The sequence below is a fragment of the Diorhabda sublineata genome, chromosome 7, assembly GCF_026230105.1.
Source record: "Diorhabda sublineata isolate icDioSubl1.1 chromosome 7, icDioSubl1.1, whole genome shotgun sequence".
In the NCBI taxonomy this organism is placed as follows: domain Eukaryota; kingdom Metazoa; phylum Arthropoda; class Insecta; order Coleoptera; family Chrysomelidae; genus Diorhabda; species Diorhabda sublineata.
In genome coordinates this window covers 17456207-17483782 of record NC_079480.1, presented here as the reverse complement: position 1 = coordinate 17483782, position 27576 = coordinate 17456207, and the positions used below count along the sequence as shown (strand labels likewise).

The window sequence follows — 27576 nt, the reverse complement described above, 5'->3', positions numbered from 1 at the left end:
TTTTTCTTCTTTTACAATATTTGCCAATCTGTCATCTGACATTCTATCTCTCTTATTTCAGCATTCATTTCTCTTGAACTTAAACTCAAGATATCGTTTTGTAAAGGCGTACGTGTACTCAGTTCTCTTGTATAGAGTAGAAACATGGACTTTAAAAGTGGATACCATAAATAGGCTCGAGGCTTTTGAAATGGGGATCTTCCGTAGACTACTAAAAATATACTCAGACGTATGGTAAAGGAAAGAGAGTTACTTACAACAATAAAGAAAACAAAGACAGCTTATCTGCGCCATATATACCGTACAACAAGTATCTTCTTCTTCGTCTTCTTTCTTTGATGTAAGCAAAATGCTTGTTTTTCCTCGTATCCTCTGCTGTTTAATTATTAGAGAGGTTATCGTTTCATCTCTTGCGGGGTCTTCCAACGCTTTGGCGCCCTAAAGGGCAACATGTCTCTAGCTATTTTGACCATTCGCTCTATGCGTTCGTTCCACTCCCTCTTTCTTCCCAACATTCATTCGTTTACGTTGTCAAACTTACATGTTTTTCTAACGTCCTCGCTTCTCTTCCTGTCACAAATTGTTTTTCCAACGATCCTGCGCAGTATTTTCATTTCGGTGGTTTCTAATATTCCCTTTGTTTTCGATGTGTCAGGTCTGGTTTCCGCTGTGTATGTTAATATAGGCCGGATGACAGCCTTATGGATTCGGGATTTGATCTCGATTCCGATATATTTGTTTCGGAAGATTATATCGTTCAGATAAGCTGAGGCTCGTGCTGCTTTAGCCGCTTGAATTCTTACTTCCGCTTCGATATCACCGTATCCTGTTATTTCTATACCTAGATATTCAAATCTCATCTCTTGTTGTATAATTCATCATCTACAACTAGTTTGCACCTGATTGATGTTTTTGGGGTGGTCATACATTTCTTTTTTGCTGAAGATTTCTTCATTTTTAAGTTTTTACCTTTGTTTACCTTGTCGAACAGCATTGTTTACAGGAATTTCTTGGGTAGTTATGCCATTGATTTTGATGTCTCTGGTAAATATTTTCGATGGTTTCTATGATGTTATATGGGATTTGCCTGTGGTATAGAAGGTGTACCATGTCTTCCAGTTGTATTCGGTTAAACGCCTTTCCCAGGTCTATGAAACACATGAGCGCCGTTTATTATACTCGATGGATTCTTTAGTTATTTGTCTGTACAAGATCTTCCTGATCTGAATCCTTGCTGTTCATCGCTCAATGACGTGAGTTCATTCATTTTGTTTGTCATAATCTTTGTTACTAGCTTTAAGGTTGTATTTATAAGGTTTATGCCTCGATAGTTTGCGGGTATCTTTTTGTCTCCTTTTTTGAATAGTAAAATTGTGGTACGCTATTCATCCGGAATTTTAATACGATTTTGCGAGTTATAGCTGTTAGCTGGTGTTTCAGGCTCCTCCCGCGGTATTTGAGAAGTTCATTTGGAATGCCGTCTGGGCCTGGACATTTTCTATTATTAAGTTTAATTAATGCGGTTTATATACCTCTTTTTTCAGCTACTTCGTTAGTTGTGATTACTGGAGTGTCCGGTATGCTTTCTGTATCTTCTTTTTTATACAATTCTTTAAGATATTGGACCCAAGCTTCATTTGTTATTTAGTTAGAACTAATATATTCTGCCTAATATTGCCTAACTAGTTTATTGGTGTCGTTTCTTACCCTCTTATAATCATTGTAGTCTTTCGGCGTTTTTGTTGTCATGTGTTTTAGATAAGCCTTCCTTTTTTGATATATTATTTTTTGACTTCGTTACAAAACCATGGGGTTTTATTGGGATCGTATTTTTGTTTTATATTTCGGGTGCCAAAGGATTCTGTTGCAGCTTCTATTCTGTTCCGTTTTAGTTTTTCTAGATTTCATTCACGTCTTCCGCTCTAGATATTGGGATCTTTTCAACTTTCTTCTGTAATTGTTTCCGGTACAGTTCTTATATACTAATATCCCAAAGTGATTCAAAATTTATTTTTTCGTTTGTATCGCTGGTATTAGCATACTACATGTATAATAATAGTGGATAATAGTAGAAAAAATCAGAGGAAAACGTGGACCATGTGGCAGACAACATTCATGGTTAAAAAATGTTTTGAAAATTGAAATACTGTCTTATCTAAGCGGCTTCAAGGTTGATATATTTTTTTACTTTCAATGTCTCATTTTACCAGTTTATTATGTCTTTAAAGCATTATTCCAATTTACAATTTTTTGGAATATTTTATATCTATTGAGAAAGTCCTTGAATATATACGAGGGTTGTTACTTGTGTTTTGTATGACTTTCGACGTGGATTAAACCATCAGCAGTGTAACTGTCAACTTTGGTGATGAAGCACCATCTCGAGCTACCGTGTTTCGCTGGTTTTCCGAATTCAATCGTGGTCGCACGTCGCTACAGGATGAATTGCGTGAAGGTCCTCTAATATAGGCTGTTGATCCAGAAGATATCGACAATGCGCGGAAACTGATATCATGTGATACACTGTGATATTAAGACAAACTTGGGCTTCATTTCCTCTCGCATACATTCAATATTGCAACATTTGGCTGTAAGAAGGTTTTGTCAAAAATTCCTGACATTTTGTCTTATTCTTCATGTATTAATTTCACATGACTTGTAATGGAGAAGACTGCAAGTTACAAAAATTCAAAATTTTTCCTTCCGATACAATTATGACATAGTAAACTTATGTTTATACTCAATGTATATTTAAGTCAACTAATTAAAAAAATAGTTCAGTTTTACTATTTAAATTTATAAATAATAGCTTTATAAGCATAAATGTTGAAGAGAGCAGAAAATTTAAACAAATCAGTTCAGGAAATTAATTCCTCAAATTAGAAATCGCAAAGGGTGATTGACCAAATAACTGTTTGGAAACCTTGATTAAGATGACAAAATTAAATATAATGATGCCATAATTCTATCATAACCAAAATAAAATTTAATTCATAAGACAAAATTTCAAATTTCTAACTATCTCTTATAAATCATTATTATAAATCAGTTCCGGCTCTAATAAAAATCAAATAAAGCTTAATAATGATATGGGAAAAGTTTCAGTAAATATCAAATAGTCTCATCTTTGATGATGAAGAAGTCAATATAGATAATTTTATACAGGGTGTGTCATTCCTGCAAAAATTTTGAATCAATAACCATTACGAGTAGTTTGTCTCAGCCTTCAATGCAATACTTTAATAATATTCACCATTCCAAAATAAAAAATAATAAACAATACTTGAATTAAATATAAAAAAACAGTAGAAGTAGATCCACATTTGTGAAATAGAAAAATTACGAAAACATCCAGTAAAAACGATTTCAGGAGATACTCAAAATGTTGTTCATTTACTTCAATATAACAAGCCATGCGATTTTCAAAACTTCGCAGACATTTTGCAGCACTGCTTGTGCAGTGACTAAAAATTAACCAGCACAATATATCAATTCTTTTTCAGATGAATGATTTATTATGACTTTCAATATACTGCAACAATTATAATTTATTTGAAAATCAAATTTGTTATTGCAGCTTATTTCGGTGGAGATAAAGCAAATGTAGGTATAACTCCGAAATTATGGCATTCAGGTATAGGGAATATTGGATGGAAAATAATAAGTATTTCTTGTAAATTGCGAAAAGTAATCAATATGTAGGGTGATCCATATGAGTACATTTATTTTAGTTTCTAAATGTTCTTGATTTTAGGTCTCGTCTGTTTCAAAATTCTGTTTTTTTTATATCTATCGAAATATTATAAAAACTTGAAATTTTGAAAGAGATGAGATCAAAAATGAAGAACTTGTAGATGCATTAATATATCAAAAGGTCTGAGAAATAAGAAATTCAAGTACATTTATTATTACAAAGCAATGCAGGATTTTATATTGCAGGAGCAATAATTTTTTATGTGAATAATATTTATTAAGTGAGATATTCAGTAAAATTCTATAAATATGTGGATAAACACTGATTGTTATTGGAGTAACGTGAAACGCTCCCCACATTGCAGAAAAATTTTCGTAGCGCTCGTTCAGAATACAAGCGACTGGAAGTCAAGTTCCACACGCGTTCACTGACGGACTCAATAATAAACGATCGTTATGCCGCCACTAGTAGAATTTGCCGCGCTGAATACATTTCAAACAAAATAAATCGCAATCTATCGGTTGTTATGACGATGCGTTCAAATAACATTACTGCAGTTTTATAAAAAAATTGTTCGCGAAATGACTGTAAGAAAGTGGTCTTGATTTGAATAATTTATCGCGAAAGTGCTAAAAGTTTTTTTTTCGATATGTATATTTTAGTGATTTTTGTTGTCTTTCTGACAGGTATGTAATTTTTTGAGCAAATGAGTTTTGCCTCAAATTTTTTAAAATGTGACAACCGAAAATTTAATCAAATAAATGAAAAGTGGCATTAATTTATTCTTCGGGAACACATTTTTTATTTTTTTATTTTTCATTTTTTATGCACGGTGACAAAGCTAAGACGTATTGTATAATATAAAATGAATAAAATTTGATTAGATCAAACCTTACAGTGTACACAAATGTCGATGCATTATAAAAATCGGAAAGCATAAATCTAAATATTCATAAAAGCCAAGAAACTTAAATGACAATTTTCAGCATGTACATTTAATTTCGAAATACTAAGAATGTAAATAAACAATCTATACAGGATTATTCACACGCAAAGGGAAAAAATTCAAAAGTGGTGAGAATAATATTTTTATTTACAACAATGGGTCCATATCTGCTCTCTGTTGAGATTTTTGTTAATACATCAAATATTTTTCGGACAAAGTTTGAAGAGAACTAATTTTTTGTCAAAATAGTCTAAAAATTCCATCAATTTATGTAGAGATTTGTGGGATAATAGAAATAATCAAGTTCCAAGTCACAATTTTTGAGTTTCTTCCTTTATTTCGAAATTCTTAGATATTTTTTGTCGAAAAAACAGTCCCAAAGTAAAATTATAAATACTAGAATTATCTTTTAAAAATCTCTCTCATATCTTTTTCCTGGCAATCATCCATCCTAATATCTAACCATTCGACATTTATGTCTTTTTCGATGTCGTTTTTTTTCTAGTTGTTGCTAGAAGTCCATAAATTTGAAGATGAAATTTGATCAAGATATGTTTTCTGTGCACGTCCCAAAATACGTTTCCGTCACTATTATAGTATTTGTGCAGTAGCGGTTTGAAACGAACTTATCAATATCAAATTTCTCGTTTAATTGAAAAAAACTCCGACCGAGTGCTAGATATTGTTGCAAAAGGCCTATGGGGACAATTCTCTATCTCGTGCGCGTGTTTTTGAGTGATGTAAACGCTTTAGTGAAGGCTGAGAGAGCACTGAAGTTGACCAGCACACAGGGAGCCTGTGACTATTTTAACTCTGGAAACAGTGACCAAAATCAACCAAATTGTGCGTGCAGATCACTGAATGAGTATACAGATGATTGCTTAGGCTGTAAACGCCGATACAGAAACGGTTAGAAAATTACACATGACAAAAGTCTGTGCGAGGTTGGTACCCAGAAATCCTGACCAAAAGCTGCTGTTCAGATTTCCTTGGAAGGTTAGAAAAAGATCTGCTTTGAGAGGGACCTGATTTGAGTCGATGGAAAAGCAAAAGCGGCCTCGCACCAGAGAAGACTTCCAGCATTCGAATACAGAATAATTTTTATAATAAAACCCTTTTTAGTAGACAGAAGACAATGTTGAAGGTCGATATGACATGCTACTTACTTGTTTCTTTTTTCGAGTATTTAAGTTAAAGATTTTTACTTGTCTCTACAATCGATATTTTCTCTAGAGCTCTATAAATAACGAGGAGAAAACGAGCGAATTATCGTTTCAGAAAAAAGGTAAATTTTTTCTAATATGATTCACAAGTAGACAATTCTATTTAAATGTACGGAAATGTGTGTACATCTTGTTAAATTAATTTTGGAATGGCAACATCCTAGAAACGGTGATTTCAAAGAAACAAAGTACGTGTAACATTTCTGTAGATAATTTTATGATATAAATTTTTTTCCTGAACTACGTATTCGATAAAACTTATGGTTGTGGAGAAAAATGTAAGAAAAAAGTTTTGTGTATTCAAAATCTCAATAAAAATTTTTACCGGACTAAAATATAAAACGAAATTTTGTTATAAAAAATGTTATTATCAAGTTACAAAGATAAAATTTTTCACAGTTTTTCTGTATAGTCTCCATCCAGCTTTCGGATGCATTTTTCGTTAAAAATCCCTCGGCACGTTACCTAACCATTAAGGCACGAACGATTTTACTTCTGCATTGCTTTTTAATCACAGTCCGCCAACTGCCTCTTTCAACGGACCAAATAAATAATAGTCGCATTGCGACAAATCGGGACTATAAGAAGGTTCTACCAATGTTTCCAAACCCCATTCCTTTAACGTTTCTATCGTAAACGGAATTGTATGTGGTCTGGCGTTGTCTTCTCTTATGTCCGAAAACAACTTCCTCTCAGACAGTGTAACCTCGACTTCAACTGGCGTGCCTTCGTCTTTCTTTCCTTCACTCCATAGATGCGCGTTTACTCTCTGGAATATAACCCAAGTCTAGTATGTGGTGAATATTTGGTGCAATACATTTTATCCTTCCTCTTCATACCACTGTAGAAGATATGTGCAAACTTCTCAGCGTATGAATTTCTACTCAAAATTCAGAAGCTTTTGTACCCATCTTGTGCAATTTTGCTTTCATGAATTATCAATACTAACTAAATTCAGTTTGTCACCTTTTCTAAACCTTTCATACACTTGAATCGTGGAGAGTCGATCATTCCAAATACCTAGAGTGATTTTCGATCAAGTTCTGCGAATTTCACATTATCTTTGACCATAAAGCGGATCATGATACGTTGCAGATATATCTTGTTCCTTGTTGTATGTCCATCATTTTTTTTGTTGCTCTAAAATCTGGTATTCTCTGTATGTGACCCACTCACTTTAAATATTTTCGATCTCATTTTGCTTAGTTCTGTTTCTCCGAATAGGTTCTAAGTATTTTTCTTTCCCACACATCTAACTTCTCTTTCTCTGCTTTACTAATCACCCACGTTTCGCCTCACCACTGTTGGTCTAATTATTGTATTGAATAGATATACCTTCGCCTTTCTAGAGATTTTTTGGGATCTTATTCACGTTCATCTCTCCCAACCACAAACTCATCTCCTTTTTTGGTTAGTTGTATTGACAAACCTCTCATTGCTCTTTTTTTGTGGTGTGGTCATTATTATAAACTTCGATTTATTTTCGTTGACTCGTAGATTCATTGCTATTTCTATGAAAGCTCTGAAGGTTTCCTTAAGATCGTTTTTTGATATTGAATGGATTACTCAATCGTCTGCGCATGCCAGTAGTTTCTTGTTTTAAGTGTCCCTGTTCTCTTCAAACTGATTTCAAGTACTATCCATTCTAATGCTATATTTAACAGCGTAGTGGATAGAGGACCTCCCTGTTTTAGTCTTTTCTTGGTCTGGAAACATTTTGATATTCTTTGATTTGCCTTCACCTTCGTTTTGGAATACTAAGATCGTTCATAATGCAAATGCAAATGATTTATGTCCACAGTATCGTAAGCTTTATGAAAATCCATGAAGCCTGAGTAAATTGGCAGATCGTATCATACCTCATTCTTTGCAGTGGCCCTGGGAATGCTCAGTATCTCTTCCTGATGTATTAATCCAACTTTTATGAAGATGTGGTATAGCTGTAGCTATCAAAAATCTACATTTTCTATTTGATGCGTCTCCAGGTGTAGCTCTAATGATTGCATGGGTATCAAACAAGATGATATCCCGTTTGTGATATCTCCTTCCCAAATTTAAATTTACATTGTTTGGCTCTGGATCCGCCCACTCCTATTCCAGTTATATCAACATTTTTGGTACCTTTTGTTAATGTAATATTTCTAGGCCTTGGATCTATCGAAATAATGACTTATCAATCCGATTAGAAGATCCTGCAGGTAAGAGAAAATATGTGGCTTATACAAACCGATGCTGCAATGATCTGAATCAATCATTCCCTCTTTGTTGAATTGAACACGGCAATGGCCACCAACGAGTTTCCAGAAAGAATCCAAACCAATATAACTTAAGATAATTTTGTTAGACAAGCATTAACATTAACAAAATTGGCTGGTGGTTGTCGAATTGTTTGATTAGTACTTTGCAATATTTTTTATGTAACTTATTGATCAAATTGTTGTATATGGTTCTAGTTCATCTTTTTCCTTCCATTAACTGGCGTATAGTATATTATGAGCATAAATATGATTAATCACCTTATTTGTGTAACCTTTCATTCTAATTTTATTGTCAATTACGGTTATGCAAATGTGGAGTATAACCTTGCGGTCATACAAAAAAATCTCTAAAACGGTTGATAATTAATAAGGATCAAGGAAGTATTTTTTTAAATAGAAATGTTGAGGCTTTCCAAATCCATTGAACTATTTTTTATGATCCATTTCATTTGCCATTTGTGAAGTCATTAGTGAATTGGTTGTTACAATCAAAAATACATATAGAAAATAGCCCAATGACTATTTCGTCCCATTTACAATTTTACATAAATTATTGGGTGTTGGGGACTACGATAAGCTAATCATCAAATTTATTACGTTAATTCCGGGGGAGATGGCCTCAGCAACGTCAAAACTCCACTGAAAAGTAATTTTATAGATTAAAACATTGAATTTATACTGAAAATTAAACTTTGTTTTTAACTCTCATCAAAAATCACTTTGGTGAATTGAAAAAATATAATTTCAACCTTTAACAAAACTGGGCAGCTATCTCTCCCAGAGTATCTGGGACTAGGTAGTCATATTGGTTTAGGGGAGGAAGAGTTTCCAAATTGGACATTCAATGAAGTAAAACTCCAAAAGTCACAATCTATGCATCTATGAAAGGAAAAAGTGTCAAAAGTTTTGTTGTTGTTGACGTTATGCATATTAAATGTGTTTACCTTTGATAAATGTCACAAGCCCATGCAGTAATTAAATATATCTTACACCAGTCGAGCTGACAATGAAGTAATGACTCTAATACTGTTGAAATTATTTATCATAAAATTATTCAGTAAGATCAAAATCTACTGCAAACTAATTCCCTTTTGCACTGATACAAACTTTGATTTTTCGAAAGAGAAATTAATTTTATAGATTGAAAATGGGATAAAGTTAAATACTGTCTAAAACTCAACTCGCAGCGGCAGAGTGCATTGTCCTGATGCAATATCCTGCGATGATTAGTTAAACCCTGTTGACCCTTCTTTGAAGTCTTATATATTTCATTTCATTTAAATAATTATTGACCTAGTGCTTCATTGTTATATGTTTATTTGTTAATTAGAATCATTCAACCTAGTAATTATGTAATATCTATATATTAGTAAATATACTAAAGAGTAACAAGGACGGAGGCACAGCAAAACAACAATAAACAGAATGAATTTTATGTGTGGAACGCCTCAATTATCTCGGAAACGGCCAGTATGATTTTTATAAATTTCTGCGACTTTGTAACTTTGGTGGAGATACTCTAAATGTAGCTATAACTCCGAAATTATGACATTTAGGTATAGAGAATATCACATGAAAATAAACAGTATTATTCAAGGATTTCTATCCATTTAAAATAATAAAGTTCATTAGGAAAAGGAAATATCTGACAACAATGTAGATACCACCATACTACCGGTCGTATCGCAAGACATAAAAAATTATGCAAATCGTGCAAGCCATTTCCAAGATAATTGAGGCGTTCCATACATAACACTCGCTCTATATAGGTCTAATACATATAGAAAGAGATTCAAGGAGAGATTCAATATAGAGACTTGAACTAATCAAGACGTTTGTTGATTACAAGTAGTTGTAGTGAACCCATCAAATAACAATCCTATCATATATTGTGACAATGAGAAGCATATTACATGACGACGAAGCCTTTCCAGAAGATTCTAGGACTGGAGATTCTGTCCCCACAAAGTCTATTAAGCACTTTCATATATGTAGAATAGAAGACTTGATTCAAAGTATGTTCAATTAAAACGAATTCCTCATGAAACAATTTGCGACTTACAAATAAGCAAATTAGTAGCGTTTTCACCTAGTACTTGCTTTTTTGGTATTGAATATATGATAATAGCTACAATTTATTTTGGTGTGTTTACTTTCCTATTAAGATGGAGAGTTGAAAACTATACTCTGTAAAAATTAGTAATCTCTCATCATTTTTAATATAGGAGAACAAAATTTATGAACTGACACACTTTCAGTTCTTTAATCTTTGAAGAAGATAACTTGGTTATATTATCGCATGTCGGGCAATGTAATTACGAATGTTGGTGTATATATGGTATTCATTATTAATATCACCAACGGTTCCAGAATTTCCACCTTTGTATAAATTATCATTTTGCAAATTTCTTCTTCTTCTTCATCGTACATTAAGACTTAGTCCTGTGTTTGCATCACTAGTTGCTCAGCTGCAGCTGGAATGATGAAGACCAGCTTTCATATCATCTTGTAGGTGGTCTTCCTGGTGGTCGGATTTTCCTTACTTTTCAAATTTTTTCAGCTTGTCATCTGACATTCTGTCGACGTGGTCTCTCCATTCCCTTCGCTGATTTCTCGCCCATCTCAGTACATCCCGGATATCACATATCTACCATATTTCATCAATTCTCTTGTGGTCAAATAATGTGTGCCTCGCTATTTATCTGAGCGTTCGCAATAGTTTTTAGTTATGGTGTTCTGTGCTCTTGTTAAAGACCAGAGCAGAGAACGTATGTCATCACATTTCTCAGGTACCCTGATATTAATGACGCTTTTATTGTTTGAGCTTTCACTTCACTCTTTAGATTTCTATTACTTGTTATGTTCGCTCCTAAACATTTGAATGACATCACTTGTTTACACTTTGACCGTATATTGCGAGTTAACATCACCTCGGTACTCTGGATACTGTAAAAGATTTGTTTTCTTCAGGGATATCTGCATGTTAAAAGCTTTCGCTATCTGTTCAAACATATACAGTAACCTTTGTAAGTTATTTTCGTCTTATGAGATGATCACTGCGTCATCAGCACTATTTTTATTTCTTAGTTTCCCATGGGGTATCCTCTTCCAGGTTGATTTACCTCGTTTATAATCTCATCCATTATGATGCTGAACAAGATCGGGTTGAGGCTGTCTCCTTGTCTGATACCGGCCGTCACAGGTATTCTAAAGCTCAGTTTATTTTCCGGTTTGATATATCGTTGTTCATGCCTTCGATTAATTTTATTATATTGGGGTGAATGTTTCTTCTCTTCAGTAGATTGGTTACATCCCTCAAGCGAACCCTATCAAATGCTCCGCAAATTTAAAGGGATATAACTCAGAAACGAAGGGTCGTATGATAAATTTTGTTGTCACAGCATTATTTTCATATCATATACTAACTTTATAATTTTTGCATCAAGTCGCGAAGTACCTTGTATTCACTCACCAAACAAGATTGTACTATTGTAAATAATTTATTATAACAACGTAGGCACTGTAGATAAAACCATATATATTATGTATAATTAACTGTAACCATCACAAGGTTTTACTTTTTGTAGTATTTGATATAGTAATTATGATACAAATAAAACTACGCATGGTTACGTTAAATAACAGTATTAACAAATATTTTGAAACATTCTCATAATCACAATTTTCTCCTCATTATGAAGGTGAACATGCTCATAAATTAAATGGTTAAAAAAGAAAACAAAAAGTCTATTCACGGTAAAAATTTTATATTTTTAACTAGAAAGTTCAATAATCCTATATTTTAATTTCACGTTATCATTATCAGTTTTTAATTACTAACCAAAAAACACGTGTTAGAAGTAGAACAATATACCCACTCTAGTCGATGTTTGGCATTGTATCCATAAGAAAACATATTCAAATATTATTTTGGAATTGAGTTTAACAAATCACAGGTTGACAAAAAAATTTGGTTGTAACACAAGAAAAAATAGTATATCGTGATAAAATGGACTATACAAATAAAAAAATATGAAAAAAATAATTGTAACATAAGGTTTTTATTTATAGAACTATTTTCATTACTAAAATATTTAATATTTACTGAAAAAATTATTTCACGTTTTTTAAATCGTATATATTGACAATATTTATAGTTTACATCTGATAAACATGCCTCACATCTATTAAAATCACATCACCCTGCTCATCACTGACAGCTCCCAAATTTTCGAAAAAAAAATGTCAGATAGGAATGGAGGAAATGAACTTTCAATGACATTCGAGCACCAAGGAATTTGTATGCGTCTAGAAGTTCATCAACTAACTGTTGGTAATTTGAATCCATATTATTGCCCAAAAATCCCCCCACTACAGTGACAAATGTCTTCCATGCATGTTATCGTCCAGCAATTTTTTTATTTGTCAATTCAAAATACCTCCTTTTAATTTGGCATCAGTCAAATGGGGAAAGACTTCTCTAGTAGAAGTATTTGCATCCCTCACCCTCTTCATCCATAGCCTTTCCAAAGTTTTTTATCAATCCAAGTTTAATGTGAAGGAGAGGCAGAAGGACGTTTTTGAGATCTACAAGGGGTTTAAGCTTGACATTTTGAGATCCCGGCTGAAACTTATTTTTTGCTTGCCATTTTTTTAACATAGTGCTGATCTTCTGCCCGACTGTCCCATAGACAAAGAAAACAACAATATTTCGTAAACCCTCCTTAAAGTTCTATTAAAATTCCAATTACCTTCAGGTCCTCACATATCTGCCACTTATACTTATTGTAGTTAATTTTGTCTAAAAGCAAGCGAATATTTTCATGTTCTCTCATCTTCGCAGAATGAGCAACTGGTATAGACTGTTTTAAATTTCAATTGTGTAATAACACTGCATTTAAACTGTATTTAGACGAGTCAATAAATAGGCACCACTCACTGGGATTATGCTCAATATCAAGTACCTTCATTAGTCCATCAATAGGCTTTTTAATGGTTGGCGACAATATGAAAGTTTTGAGCACATTTTCTGAATATGGCCGGGCAACAAGTTGTATCACCTTTGTCATCAATAAAATTAAATGAAATATTAATTGATGGTGCATCATTAGTACATCCAACGGTAAAAGCTCATAATTGTATTCAATTAAGACGATGGTTAAAATGTCTTGGACGTCCTCAAGGTAGAAATGAGGCAGAATTAGCTGAGTGGTTAGAATCACAATTTTAATGACAAGTAAAACTGCATTCTTCTGTAAATATTTAAAAAAAAAATTCTGACCACTAAAGTGAATTGTAAATTTTTTAAGGTAAAGAACGCAATTCGCAACCGTGTCCCAGTAGATCCAAGTTTAGACAAAGGAAAGTGGTTGAAGCTAGAACAAGACAAGCAACGAAATCGTCAAGCAGTAAATAATACTCCTTTGTTGAGTTTCCCAATTGTATGGCAAAAATATCCATCAACAAGTTTGCCAAAATTATTTGATGATCTATCTATGACTATCTGATTTCATTTTGCATAGTAGGGAAAGAAAATTATAAATCTTCTGATAACGATGAAGAAAATGAGTCAAAAATTTTAGATTACAGTACAGCAAAACCTATAAAAAGAGGGAAGCTATATGTTGACAGTAGATATTTTTGATTCCATCACGTCTCAAAATATTTATTGTTTGAAAAGTCAAATAAAAGCATCGTATTACACAAAAACTAGCTACTCTGACCAGGTTATGATTAATTCTGAAAGTGGTAAAATTTTACGTGGTACTTGTGAATGTAAATGATTAAGTTTAGGACGTTGTGCACATATTGCTGCTCTTCTGCATATTTTTTTGGTGCAATGTAAAGAAACTGCTAAACAAAATGTACCATGTACAAGTGAACTTTGTATTTGGAATCAAGGATACAAGGAAAAAGAGGTCCATAAAGCTGACCATCAATATATCAAGCCAACGATGATAATAATATCGATATAAATAACTCCAAGAAAAATAATATTGATGACACACGAAATGTAGAACAGGAAAAACAAAAAACATTATACTTTGCACGCTAGTTGCAAATGTCACATGGGGCCAATCAACGCCCAAGTATTTGGGAATTTATGATTACTCCGAGTTTATAATGGATTGAATTTACCTCGAAAACCAATTTTACTTATTAATTTTTTATTTATAAATATACGTTCATTTTAATTACTCTGTTTTTAACAGATACATAACTTTCTTTACACTTTTTATTTTAAATTGTATAGAAAACGTAGTTTGTATCGTACGTTTATTTGTAAAGTGCCCGAAAAACATGGCGGAATTTGAGGCATGCGTAGAAAATATTTTTAACTATTTAAAAGGTTATATCCGTACACGCACACTACTATTTTCCATACTGTAGAATGCAAAAAATGTAGCATTTCTTTTTCTAAACATGATAATTCCTTAAGACGGGAAGCAAGAAGTACAGTCTGTTGCTTTGCTAACCTCAAATCAAGTGCTAAATCATTCAACTCACTTTGAGAATCAAATGTTGTTCTACAAAATTGGTACTCGGAGTAAAAATAGGGTCGGTTCATTGTTCTTAGGAGCATCCTGATGATACGATGTCTCCAGTATCTTCTAAAACAATATTTTGCTAATGCTACTGTAAACAGGGATGATTAAGCTATTGAAAAGTGGTACGTGTTAGAGCTTAATAAGTATTTTTTCTATTATTGGACGGGTACTTCCAATTTCAAAATAAAGGTCTCGCCTGTGTTACTAAAATCTTGTCGGCCAGTATATTCATCGATTGAATGAGGAAGTAAGTTAAGTAAGAAAGGTATTTGATATTCTTTAGTACGCAAAAAACTTCGATGACCGACATAAGGTATTTAAGCAAAACTTTATACCTACTACAATCGATATATGACATTTTATTGACATCATACGAATAAAACATTTATTGATTTATCGATGGTATAAGTTATGTTAGAAAAGTACTTTTTTTATGCAACAGGAAGTACTTCTGTCCCGTATATAGTATAAACACATAAGCAAAGGTAGATTTAATTTTAAAATATTTTATTATACAATAAAGTTTCATTTTCTATATGTCTAAAATACGATTATTAAATAATCATTGCATGAATTAACCATTCGCTAGAACAGCCGAATTTTTTTGTCTTATATTTCTTCCTGCTATCACAACTACTGTTGATATATTTGTTCACAAATTCTATGTTATTTCAACACCACCACACGTTCTAAACACTTTGTAGCTATTTCTGTCCTGTGTGCTACAAATTTATCAACATACCCTTGATGTGTGCTACCGTTGATGACTTCCAAATACCAAATTTCATCAATCTCAAGAAATCTCTCCAAGATTCAACTAAGAATTTAGTAGACGATTTTCGAAATGAAAGAGGTTTACTCGTATATGAGTTAGCATCTTCAACTCAAAGAAAACTAGCCACTGCGTCGAAAATCTTATAAAACTGGTTTTTACCCACAATCTGATTAAATACATTTTCCATTGTGATATGAATAAAACATGCGGCGATCCTTTGGTAGTACTGGACGGAAGTCTTTGTACATTCAGTAACTGAAAATCTCCTGTTTACATTATTTTTTATTTCACAATCAATAACGTTTCCGGATCTTCAACTGGCTGATTTCATAAATTCGACAAGCCTCTGCAATTCCAAATACCTACAATGAGAACCCCGACCATTAAATGAACTTAATCAGGTGCATTACTTGAAAAATTTAAAAAAATTGTATACTTGTGAAAATCGCATCCTTCCCATTTTGTTTAATTAACTGAAAATAATTTCTGTGACGCTACTACTAATATCGGTGGGATTTGACTTTATAGTTTTGAAAACAACTTCTAAACAACCACTTAGTTCACAATTTTTAACCTTTCGTCGAGCGCATTTAATTTCTAAGATGAGTAGAATACATTTTGGTCTACCAAGTTTCTGTGTTTCATAACAGAGAGTTGACCTTCCAGCTTTTTAAAAATTACAGACGCAAAACCTACAGAGGTAGCTGAATTCAAGGAATTTGTCGGATTACTCTATCTGGCTGAAGTACTAAGGAGTAATCGGCAATCCTTGGAAGAACTGAAAGACGGGTATTGAGTGAAACGGTTTCATTAATTATGAGAGAATAAAATTTCTTGTGACTTGCACTTGATTTGATAAAATTAACACCAGAAAAACTCAAGAGTAATTAGCAGTCCAGCATATGGTCCAATCATTTGTAAATATTAAAATAAAATTTTCCCTATTATTTGGATCAAGAAATGATGCACCACCATACAACCTTGTTTCAAATATCGCTCAGTTGTTACATTCCGGTATATTTCCCTACCCAAATATAATATTTTCGGGGCGCTGGGTGTGTTTTGATCGAATCCAGTGGAAGTTTTCCCAAGCCCAGTTGGAAAAATTTTATAGATTTACTACTTGAACAAAACGTTTTAAAATACTACTGTATTTAGATGATTTGGATTTTCATCACAATTTCTTATGAATATTTCACAAAATTCCTATGTCAAGAGTTCGTGAACAAGTGGAACTTTGTATCGGTACAGTTTTTATTTATTCAAATACTTTACTACAAACGACTGACCAATATTCCATTCAGGTTACGAATCATATTGCGCCTGATTACTTTGAGAATTTCCTTTTCCTTAGCAACGCAGATCTATTTGACCCTATGAGTACTAAATAGCCTTCTAATTTCAAAATTCAACTTCCATATCAATAATTTTCTGAATTGAATACTGTAATACAATAATTTTTAAATATAACATCAAAAAATAATAACATAATTGACAACAAGTCAATAAATAAACTAACCGAAAAATTACGAAACATGTTTTCATATTCACATTTTCCAAACAAACAAACTGAACAAACCATATTCGAATGCTCCAGACAACATAATATACCCTATTAGAGTATCATTCTTGTGGTTCTGTCCAACCATTCTGATGGTTGCTACTTTTGTATGCTAGTCTGAAAAAAAGCTCCGAGGAACATTTTCCTACCCCACTTTCAAACTAGTGTCCAGATCTGGTAGGAAACATTTGTTTTCTCAAAAAGAGTTACAAACTGTACTCTCATTTTGATTGGCTATTGTTCATAAACTAATCGCCTATAACTTTTTTTATGTCACAGTATTATTATCACGTCATCTAATCACTCCCTTAAAACACCCTGTATATAAGAAGCAAAGCTTAAGACATATAAGAAAAACTTACACTCACAAATTTTACTAATTTCACTTTGATTTAAACACTTTTATTGTGTTTTATTGAAATCTTCGAATGGAGTAAGAGGTCAATAACAAATTAATTTCTTCAAAAACTTGAATGTTAGATTAAATAAGTGGCGTGTCACAAAGGAAACGAAAATATGTACCCTCTTTCAGTTAAAATATAATATAACTGCCACAAAGGCAATGAATATGGTGATTTGGAAGTTATCGCAATTTTCTTGGAACTTCAAAGTATTGTTTTTTATTTATTTATTATAGCACAGACATGAAGTGAATGAACACTAAGTGAGGCAAATTTGGCAGTAATGGTCAGAATATCAACTGCGATTTCAACGTATTGTAAGTGCCTTGTTTAAACATATACCAATAAAGAACTTTGTGAAGGCTGCGAATAAAGATGGTGAAGGATTCAATCACCTTAAACAAGCCTTCCTCTAGTTAAGTTACGCCAAATTAAAGATGTTGAAGGCTCACAAATTTAAAAGTTTTTGTCGATATTAACTTTATGGAAAAGCTTTCCATGCAAAAACTTGGAGCTTATAATTAATTCGAAAGTGTTCTCAGAGGATTTTTGGATGATAACAACTTGGATGCAAACGAAATATTACTTGGCTTATTGATTATATCTTTCCTGAGAATTTGAGAGCTAACAGCGACGAGCAGAGTACATCCGAGAAAATAAATGGAAATTCGGTACCAAGTGTGATCTTCCTGCCATGACGGGTAATTACTGCCTCATTCTTTACCTTCACCTTAATCAAAGAAGGTAAACCAAATAAGCGCGGACTAGCTATTTTAGCCTGAGCAGTGCTAACTTTTGGTGCTGTGTAGCCCATTCTGTCACCAGGCAGCACGACAGCGTGAATTACTACTCGAAGCAGACCCCTTCCCCCGGAGGTGTAATGAAAACCTGGTGTGAGTAAAACCTTCGAGTCATTTCAATTTCAAGTCAATTTCAACGTTCTGGTACTGCTAAATTTGCCATGACAGCAATGGTTAGAAGTCTGAGTGATCCAAGTTTTGGTGAATAGGGAGGATATTGTACTTCAATTCACTTAGTTTCTTGAACACAATTTTATTAACAACGCAAAAATCTTCTACTAATATCTCTTAATTCTTAACCCAAGATTCATTTACAGGTACAAAATGATGTACAAAATCCTTCATATCCTCTAGAAAAAGTTTCCTACGAGTGTGTTTCTGTTCAGAACTAGCGAATGGGGTATTCATTTCTCACAGCAACTTTTATAACTCAAAATTTCATCAGAAGTATTGCTTCCAATGCCTAAGATGTATGAGACTATATCGTTGTCTAATAGAAGACCTTACATAGTCTTTTCCTGTATTTTTGTTAAATTTTTCAGGATTAAGATGCACTTGCTGTTCTATGAGGAGAACAGTTCTTATAAATCTTTACAAATCAATAGTGACTTTGTATGTGATTCTACAACATTAAAGAACTGGAAATATGAGAATGCTTACTGATCTATACAATACATGTTCATAAAAACTATGACAACTGAGCTCAATATTGACTTTCAAATGAATTCAAAGACGTTCAAATGAACTGCGAGTAATTTTACATATAAAACTTTTATTTAACTGAGTTCAGTTGACTGAAAATATGCTCCTAAGTAACAATGAACTGAACAAATCAATAAATCAAATACATGAAATATGATGCGAACGCAGTTTTTATAGTTGATGAAATCCGAGTTTTCCTATGTGCAACTTTAATATATTTATTTTCTAAGCTACATTTTATATTGACCAGAAAATTGAAGTCAAATATTTGATTTATTACTATCTGTATCACATAAATAATAAAATATCGAATAAAATCGTAGAAATATAGATTTTAGAATATTCTCTGTAAATCTGCTTATTTCTTTAATTAAGTTTCTGTTATTTTATTGATACTTCATTTTATTTTTGATTTGAGATAATAGCTTTCAAATTCCTGTATGCAAATAAAGTCACAATGGGGGTATCAAGTTAGATCATTCTCGCAATAAAAGAAGTGTCCCTTCTTATAATAATATATTGGGATGAAAGAAAAGTGCGAGTTTTTTCATAAAACATAACCCATACAGAAAATTTAAAGAAACTTATTTAAAGAGGAAAGTTTTCCTTAATCTCTTCAGCAATTCTATTCAAAGAATGGGCAATACACAGTTCACAGTTGGGGTGAGAGATTTTGAAATTTTGTCTAACCTTTTTCATTTACGGTACTGCCAGCTTTGGACAAAATGTTCAAAGTGTCGTACATATATGGCCACTGCCAGTATATTTTTCGTTTTTATCTCTTTAGAAGCAATGATGTACGATTTGGTGAGAATGTATTTCAGTTTTACTTTTCTCAGTGATTTCCTACTATAAAGAAAAAACGTTGTTGCTTCGAGTTTTGGTTCGCCTGTTATGTTGAATATTGAATTCGCAATACATTTGGAGAAAAGTTGTGATTATTTGATATTATTGCGTTAAAAAGGTCTCGATTAAAATAATGTCTTGCTAGTTTCGCTTTCTTAACTTTGGTTGGAAACATTGCGATTATGTGAGATGTGATACATCTCCAAGTTACATTTTAATTCATACTAATTTAAATTTTAACGTGCTAGTGGTCTATTTGAAATTTTTTATCCCATGGTATCTGCAATGAAAAAAAACAATACATTTAAATATAATTTCCTAACAAATAAATTCAAAATTTAAGCGAAAGCGAGTGTCCAAATGATTCGAAATCGATCTATATCTGTTATTATTTGAGGTTAAAGGTATTTTAGCCAAAGCGTTTAGTAACTATAATTCGGAAAGAGAACAAAAATGATTTAAAATAGACCAACGGACCAAAGAAACTTATTGTTTGTATAAGAGCTGAAGAATGATATCTAGACCAATGTCAATTAACAATATGGTACTCTATGTCATATTTTACATAACCATAATCCCGTTTTGAAATGGATTAACAAGGTAATATACACTAGACAGAGTCCATAAAGTCAGGTGGTTAGGACATATGTGCATAATTAGTACAAACATAATTACCAATAGAGCATAAATAAAGGCAGAGAGAAGTAGAAGAAGGAGAGGCGAAGGTCGAGAAAGAAATGGATGGAAGAGTTAACATATGATTTGAGAAGAGTGGCAATAACTGAGTGAAAAATTATACCAATATCCAAAAAAGTTGAAAACAACATTTTGATGATCATCTAGTGTTCTAATTGGTGTCGGATGTTGCTGAATTTGCCATCCTAGATGGTCCCAGACATGCTTTATTGGGTTAAGGTCCGTACTAAGTGTAGGCCAATTCATTGTGGGTATCTCGACCTCTTCTAAGTACTGCCGAACCACTCTAGCAGTGTGTAGACGAGCAGATTTGTCACCGATATGAGGCATATGGGTGACAACTCTGTGTTAATGGGGTTTTAGGATATTGGTTATGTACCTGTCAGCATTTAGTCTTGCATGATTCACTGATACTAACTCCATGTAACCTTCGAAAGAAATTCCTCCCCAAACCATGATAGAGCCACCACCAAAGCTTTCAGTTTGACAAAAATTAACCTGATTGTGCCGTTCACCACGTCGTTGCCTATATACTGGTACACGCCTACCTGATGAATACAGACAAAAACTTGATGCATCCGTGAATAAAATATTGGACCAATCTTGAATATTCCAATTTGCATGTTCTCGAGCAGATTCCAATCTTGCTAATCGATATTCTCTGGTAAGACTTGGACCTCTAGCTGGCACTCTGGCTCGTATACTTGCTTCTTTCAGCCTATTTCGAGCTGCTTGTAGGCTTATTCGGACATTACGAGCAGCCGACAGATCTGTTTGCAGCCTTAACCTCAAATAACGATCATCTACTACCGAAGTTACCCTTCCGCGGCCTTATTTGGGCCTTCTGGTTAGCTGCCCTGTTTATTGGTAGCGAATAACAGCTCTGGATATGGTTCTTTGTTGAACTCCAATTACCTCGGCGACGTATCTTTGACTGCGACTATCTTGTATGAGCGCGATGATTCTAGCGACTTCTTCATCTTCATCATCTTCAATGAGGTAGATCCATTAACAAAATAAATTCAAATTTTCACTATACAATAACACAATTCGATCCCGATGCATTCTCCAAGACAGAAATGATTTACTGGAGCATTTTCCAAAAAAATTTGTCAGAAATTATGATATTTTTTGCCCATGATAAGAAGCCAGAAATGTCTATTAAGTTGATACATATAGAGATTGTCCCAAAAAACTAAAATTAAGTATTAAAAATATCCTAAAATAGCAGTGATGCGATAATTTTTGTGGTCTGTTTAGAATTACTGATAAATATAATAGAATTTTTACAACAATAAAAAACTAGTTTTTTCACTAAATAGAGTTCAATAACATAAGAGCTGTGAATGTTAAAATGTGATTATTACTAAAATCACAAATTCAATTAGTATTATTTTTATATTGTGTTGAGAAATTTGAAGTAAAGCGCAATCAGCAAATACTTTCAACTTTAAATATACTCGCAACCTTATAATGAGAACAGATGTATAAAAAATACATTTCAAACATTCTTTTAAATGAATAATTTTCTTTATCTATCGTCTTTGATCTTACACAAGATGTTTCTACCCACTTGAATTACATGTCGTTGAAAAGTTATCACGATCTAGCTAATATGACACGTAGAAATGTGATTAGTGTTACTTTGTTGAAACAACAGTGCTGATTCTTTCTTTGCGTGCATATTCTTAGGAAGAGCTGTATCCCCGTTTTGCCTGAAGTTTTATCATCATAACTTAAAGCAAAGCCTTGGCTTTCAAAACCTTCAAAGTCCGATTTTTATAATTTATAAGGTTCTGGTACAAATAAATTTGAAATTTCCTTATTTAACAATCCTCAAAGCTCCTAACGATTGAATTGATTATAGTGACATCTGTTGGACAATCGCAAAACCATCTATGTCGATGCATGGAATTACTCAAAAATGTGCATTTTGCATTCGGCCGTCATTATTCAAATAGTCTGGGGTATTTGGATCAATTCTGCCATTGAAATTCACCGGGGGTGCCCGTAAGTGGTTCTATGGGGGTGCTCGGGGTGTATTTAGGAAAAAACTTATACGCGTCAAAAAAATCCGTTAAAAATCGGATGTCGGGGGTTATAAATATCATCTGGTAACTGTTGTACTAATTCTTTTAAAGTAAATCGAGTGTGTTCATGATTATCAATATATTGGGCGATTATATCAAACGCCCGGTCTATTTTGGAAGTGAGGTCAACTACTAGTACAGTGAAACAAGCAAATCACCTCGCAATTTTAAAGACCGTCATGGATTAGTTTGAAATTTTGACAGAAGTTTAAAAATGATGCAAATAACAAACCTGATTTGGTGTCAATGTATGCTTCTACTCCAGGGGTGAAGCCACCTTTACTCGGGGGTGGAAAGTTGAAATTTCAAAATAATACCAGGAATAGATAGAGAATTGAATTTTATGAAGAAAATGTAGAATGGAGATTTTCATTTAATTCAATAATTATTAGTTATTAGTTATTCGCGACTGAAAATTAAGAAAAAAACACGTTTTCCAACATTTTTTCACGAAAAACTCGAAAATTACGCATTTTCTGGAAAAATAATTCGTATCAAAATCAAAGATTACACCTTTTTAAAGTACTTTTTGAGTCCTTTAAACTGAGGTTTTATGAAACCGTCTAGCATGAAAGTTAAGCGAGTTATGACGAAAATAAGTAATAAATAATAAGTAACTCGAATTTGAAAAAAAAGTCGGTGAATTTGACACCATGTGTGGCAAAATTAAAATTAATCGTAGCCCATGTAAAATTATCTTTGTTTTTAACAATACGTTCCAAAAGATTGAACACGTATATTTTGAAAAAAGTTATTTAATGTGAAATTTTTTTTTCGATTCTTAAAAAAAACTTAGTTGTTTATTTATAATATAACTTGAATTTATTAACAGATTGAATTTAAATTTCTATAATTCATAATATTTATAATAAAATTTGAGATTGAACTTACAGAATTGGCCTCAGCATGCCCGAAAACCCCGGAGAAACGATTTTTGAGCGATTTTTCCGGGTTTCCAATCGTTTGATAAGCAAAAAATGCGATTTTCGAAAAATGGCGAAACCAGTACATGAAGACTTTTCTTGCGGCCGCTTTACGAAGAAAATGTAAAAAACCGCATCTCGATATCTACTACTTACCAGTTTTTTTCCGATTTGTTTCCTATTTTCCCTGGACTAAAAATGTACTTATGATTTTGAACTAAATACTGCGTGAAGTAAAAAGAATTATTTTAGAAAGTGACTGTTTTCTATTGAAATATATGGTTAGGAAGCCACAATTAACTTTTATATGTAGTAGATATAGTAGTAGTAATAGATAAATTTATTCGCCTACTGGGTTGTAAATCGGCTCGCTTGAGTCCTTTATCATATCAACTTGAATATTCGATTCATAGAAATTTCAAAAACTTTTCGGCTCTAAAATACCACTAATCAATTCGTTTTGGATATAAAATAAGAGATCCTACTGTTAATGATTTTTGTGCCGTATAGTACAGACCTGCTGGAAAACTATACTACAAACTGAATTTTAATGGTGGCATTGGAAAAAAGACGAAAAAGTCAAGAGGTTGGTTCTATAGTTCCTCTTTATCAAAATCCCCTGACGATTAAAAAAAGTAAATACGATCGTTCACAGCAACTGAAGGAAGTAATATCTGCGGACTATCATCTTTTTTATGACACCCTACCATTTGAAGAAGATTAATTTTTCAAATTATTATTTCATATTATTATCTCTCAATTATATTTATTTCTATTCCATTCGTGTTATTTTCTTCGTTACTCAATTATGATCATAATATAGTCAGAATTGAAAATATCTAAAACCTACTAAGTCTCTAAAGCAGAGGTGTCAAACTCAATTTTGCAGAGGGCCATATATCAAATTTTGAATTCGAAGGTGGGCCAGATTGACAATAAAAAACATGAACTAAATTATTATGACATTTTATTTATTAAATGGTATAAGTATATAATTTATGGTTATTAGAAATCAGTTGATGGGAGGTAATTATGTTGAGCTCGAGGATCCAGATACCTGCTTTCTCTTGTTTTTGACAAACTCATTGATGTCAGGTATCAGATTCGTTGTAGGTTGATTGGAGATGTTCATTAGTAGCGTGTTCATGATGTCTGTTTTTATTTTTCTTCATGTTTGTTCTTATTTATCTTCATGACGGAAAACATCTGCTCACGTAAAAATTATTCAAATTCTTGAATCATTATGTATAAAATGTAAAGAGCTTTAATCTCATAAAATTTTTCTTCCAAAATACTGTCCGATTGAAGATCTATCAACTCCATTTGCAAATGAACTGTGAAGCTTCAAAATAGAAAGTATTGTTGAAAATTGTGAATTGCATTTCATTAATTTTGTAAAAGTCTTCAAAACGATTGTTGAATTCCGTAATCAAATTTTATAGAAGTTGAGAATATCCATCTAATTTCTTTTGGTTTACTGTGCCAAATGATTTTAAATGAGGGAAATGGTCCAATATTTGATTTTTCACCTGATTTTCCCACAGCCTCAACTTTGTTTTAAAGGCTTGAATATATAAATACATTTGTGTGACAGTCATATTTTTACTCTGTAACTTTATATTCAGATCAGTCAAGTGTTTATTAATATCTACCAAAAAGGCACAATCTATCCACCAGTCATTGTCATAATTAATTGGTTTGCCTTTTTCTAACATGGAAGCTTGAATAGAGTCACGTAATGCAAAAAATCTTTCTAAAACTACTCATCGACTGAACCAATGCACTTCGGTGAAATAGGGAACATCAGAAAACTTTTAGTCCAAATTTTTTAGGTTGGATGATAAGGTCCATTTTTAAATGTTTGGATGGCAATGATTCTTGATGAATTATACAGTGAAATCCCACAAAATTCCCTAATGATTTCTGTTTTAAATAAGTTACAACTCCCGAATGTTTGCCAGCCTTGACAGGAGCGCCAATGCTCAATTGCAGAGTAGATATCATTTGCTGTTGTAGTACCTGTCAAAGGAACGCACTTTGATAGATCTTCAATTATTTCAAAGTTACTGTTAATGCCAACATCCAGTGAGAAGTTTGTAAATTCCTTAATTATCTCCTTCAGTTGAAGAACCAAATTTTGAGATAGATCATTTATTCTTGACGCATAGTGTTTCTTGAAAGCGAAATATTTTGAATTATTGACTATTGAGAGCGAAATATTTTGAATTATTGACTATTGAGATAGAAATGAAACATCGGATACTTTCAACATACAGTCTTTAATAAAATCACCATCAGTGAAAGGTTTGATCTTTTACCGATTTCTAATGCAATAATAAAACTTGATTTCATGTCAACTTCGCTCTCTGTATCAGCTTTAGTAAACATCGATTGTTGACCTTGAAGCTTTGAAAATGACACTGTGTCGATTTTTATTTTTTTCTGTGTAACAATCGAATTTTGACTTATGATTCGTATCATAGTGTCTTTTTAAATTAAACTCTTTACAAATAGCAACTGTTCGATTACAAATCAAACACAGTGATTTACCTTTCTATTCTATGAAAAAATATGCAATTTCTCATTCAGACTGAAAAATTCTGCCTCAATATCATCTCGTAACAATTATGGAACTCGACACAACAATTATGGATATCAGACGCGCACGACACAAACAAATTCATAATACCTTCACAATCACCACTTTGCATAAACAATTAAAATCCTTCTCGCTTCGATTACTCGACTCAACCAACTCACGTCGCGCCGACGCACTCATTTTATATGGTTAAGGAAGCGCGTGGACGATTCTATCGAAAAAAATAATAATAATATTTCCGCTTGCTGCTAAGAGATGGCGATCTGTCTTCCTCTCTCGCTTGTCCAACCACTCGCTGCCCTTGAAATTACTTATAAACATCCGTGGACTTGGGAGTACGAGTATTTAAAACATTCATAGAGGAATCGAATCAAGTCTAAAGTTCTAAAAAAATATGATTCTTCTTTCTGTGACACATTGCGATTGCGGGCTTTATTGATACGGCCCAGGGGCCAGAAGCGGCCCGTGGGTCGTATCTTTGACATGACTGCTCTAGTGTCTTTTTTTTGGTTTTTGGGTTTAGAACCTTGTATGTCTGGCTATAAAGTTTATAATTATATTTTTCATCAGAAATCATTGTAAACAAGTCATAACCAACTGTAATTATTGGTTAATTAAAGATCAGTCCACATAATTGGTGTATGGCACTTTATACAGGTTTTTCATGCCTCCTTATTATTCTAAACTGACTTAGGGGGTTTCGAAAGTAAGTCGACGATAGGTTGATTTTCTATCGGTGCCTTGTCAGTCAGAAGGCTGTCATCAATTGAACGGAAGGATGCCTCACTTAGCATGAAATATAAACGCAATCTGTTAGCGTCAAGTATATTTTAAAGTATGGTTGGGAAATATTACGCATTACATTAAGAATTTTATACAGGGTATTCCAGGACTTAATATTACTTATAGACCTTTAAAATTGCCAAATCAGAATTTATATTTAAGTATATTTTCTAAGTACATAATGAATATGTAATGGATGATTGTGTATGTCCATTTAGTATGTTTGACGTACAGAGACAACATGTACAATCTGAAGATAGCAAAAATAAATGTTTCAATGTATTTTTCAATAAAATGATACTCTTTGTTTAACTCGATAAAATTTATGGTTAAGGAGATATGTAGAGTTTTAGATCGTTGTAAATGTTAAGGAAACCGTTCACCATAAAGAAAAATTCTGAAGAAAATTATCATAAATTGTGATTATTGATTGAAATTACTCAAAGAGGGTATTGAAACACAATAAAAAATTCTAATTGAACTACATACTTTCGAACATCGTGTTAATTACATGAGGAAAAAATTAGAATGTACCGGACATATTGTCACTATTCTATTAAAGTAACGTAGATTTTTTGTCAATTCTGAATGATAGACCAGCATTTGTTTACTAGAACTATCAGAAAAAAATAGGGAGATCAAGTGCAGTAGACGAATCATTCTCTACCACGACAATGTGAGCTCTCACACATCAGTTCAAGCAGAAACGTTTTTGAACACTCAAAACGAAT

General features: G+C 32.8%; 2 protein-coding genes across 3 annotated transcripts in view; one reads left to right on the top strand and one right to left on the bottom strand.

The window, feature by feature from the left end:
- Positions 1-515: 515 nt before the first annotated feature.
- On the bottom strand, positions 516-860 carry LOC130446927 (uncharacterized). Its single transcript, XM_056783455.1, has one exon. It carries the CDS (start codon positions 858-860, stop codon positions 516-518), a length of 345 nt encoding a protein of 114 aa, XP_056639433.1.
- A 3221-nt stretch (positions 861-4081) lies between these two features.
- Positions 4082-27576, top strand: part of LOC130446826 (uncharacterized) — a 122061-nt gene continuing 98566 nt past the window's right edge. For both annotated transcript variants that reach the window (XM_056783312.1, XM_056783309.1), the window contains exon 1: positions 4082-4380. In XM_056783312.1, coding sequence (XP_056639290.1) covers positions 4344-4380 — 37 coding nt within the window. In that variant the 5' untranslated portion in view covers positions 4082-4343. The remainder of the gene's footprint in view (positions 4381-27576) is intronic.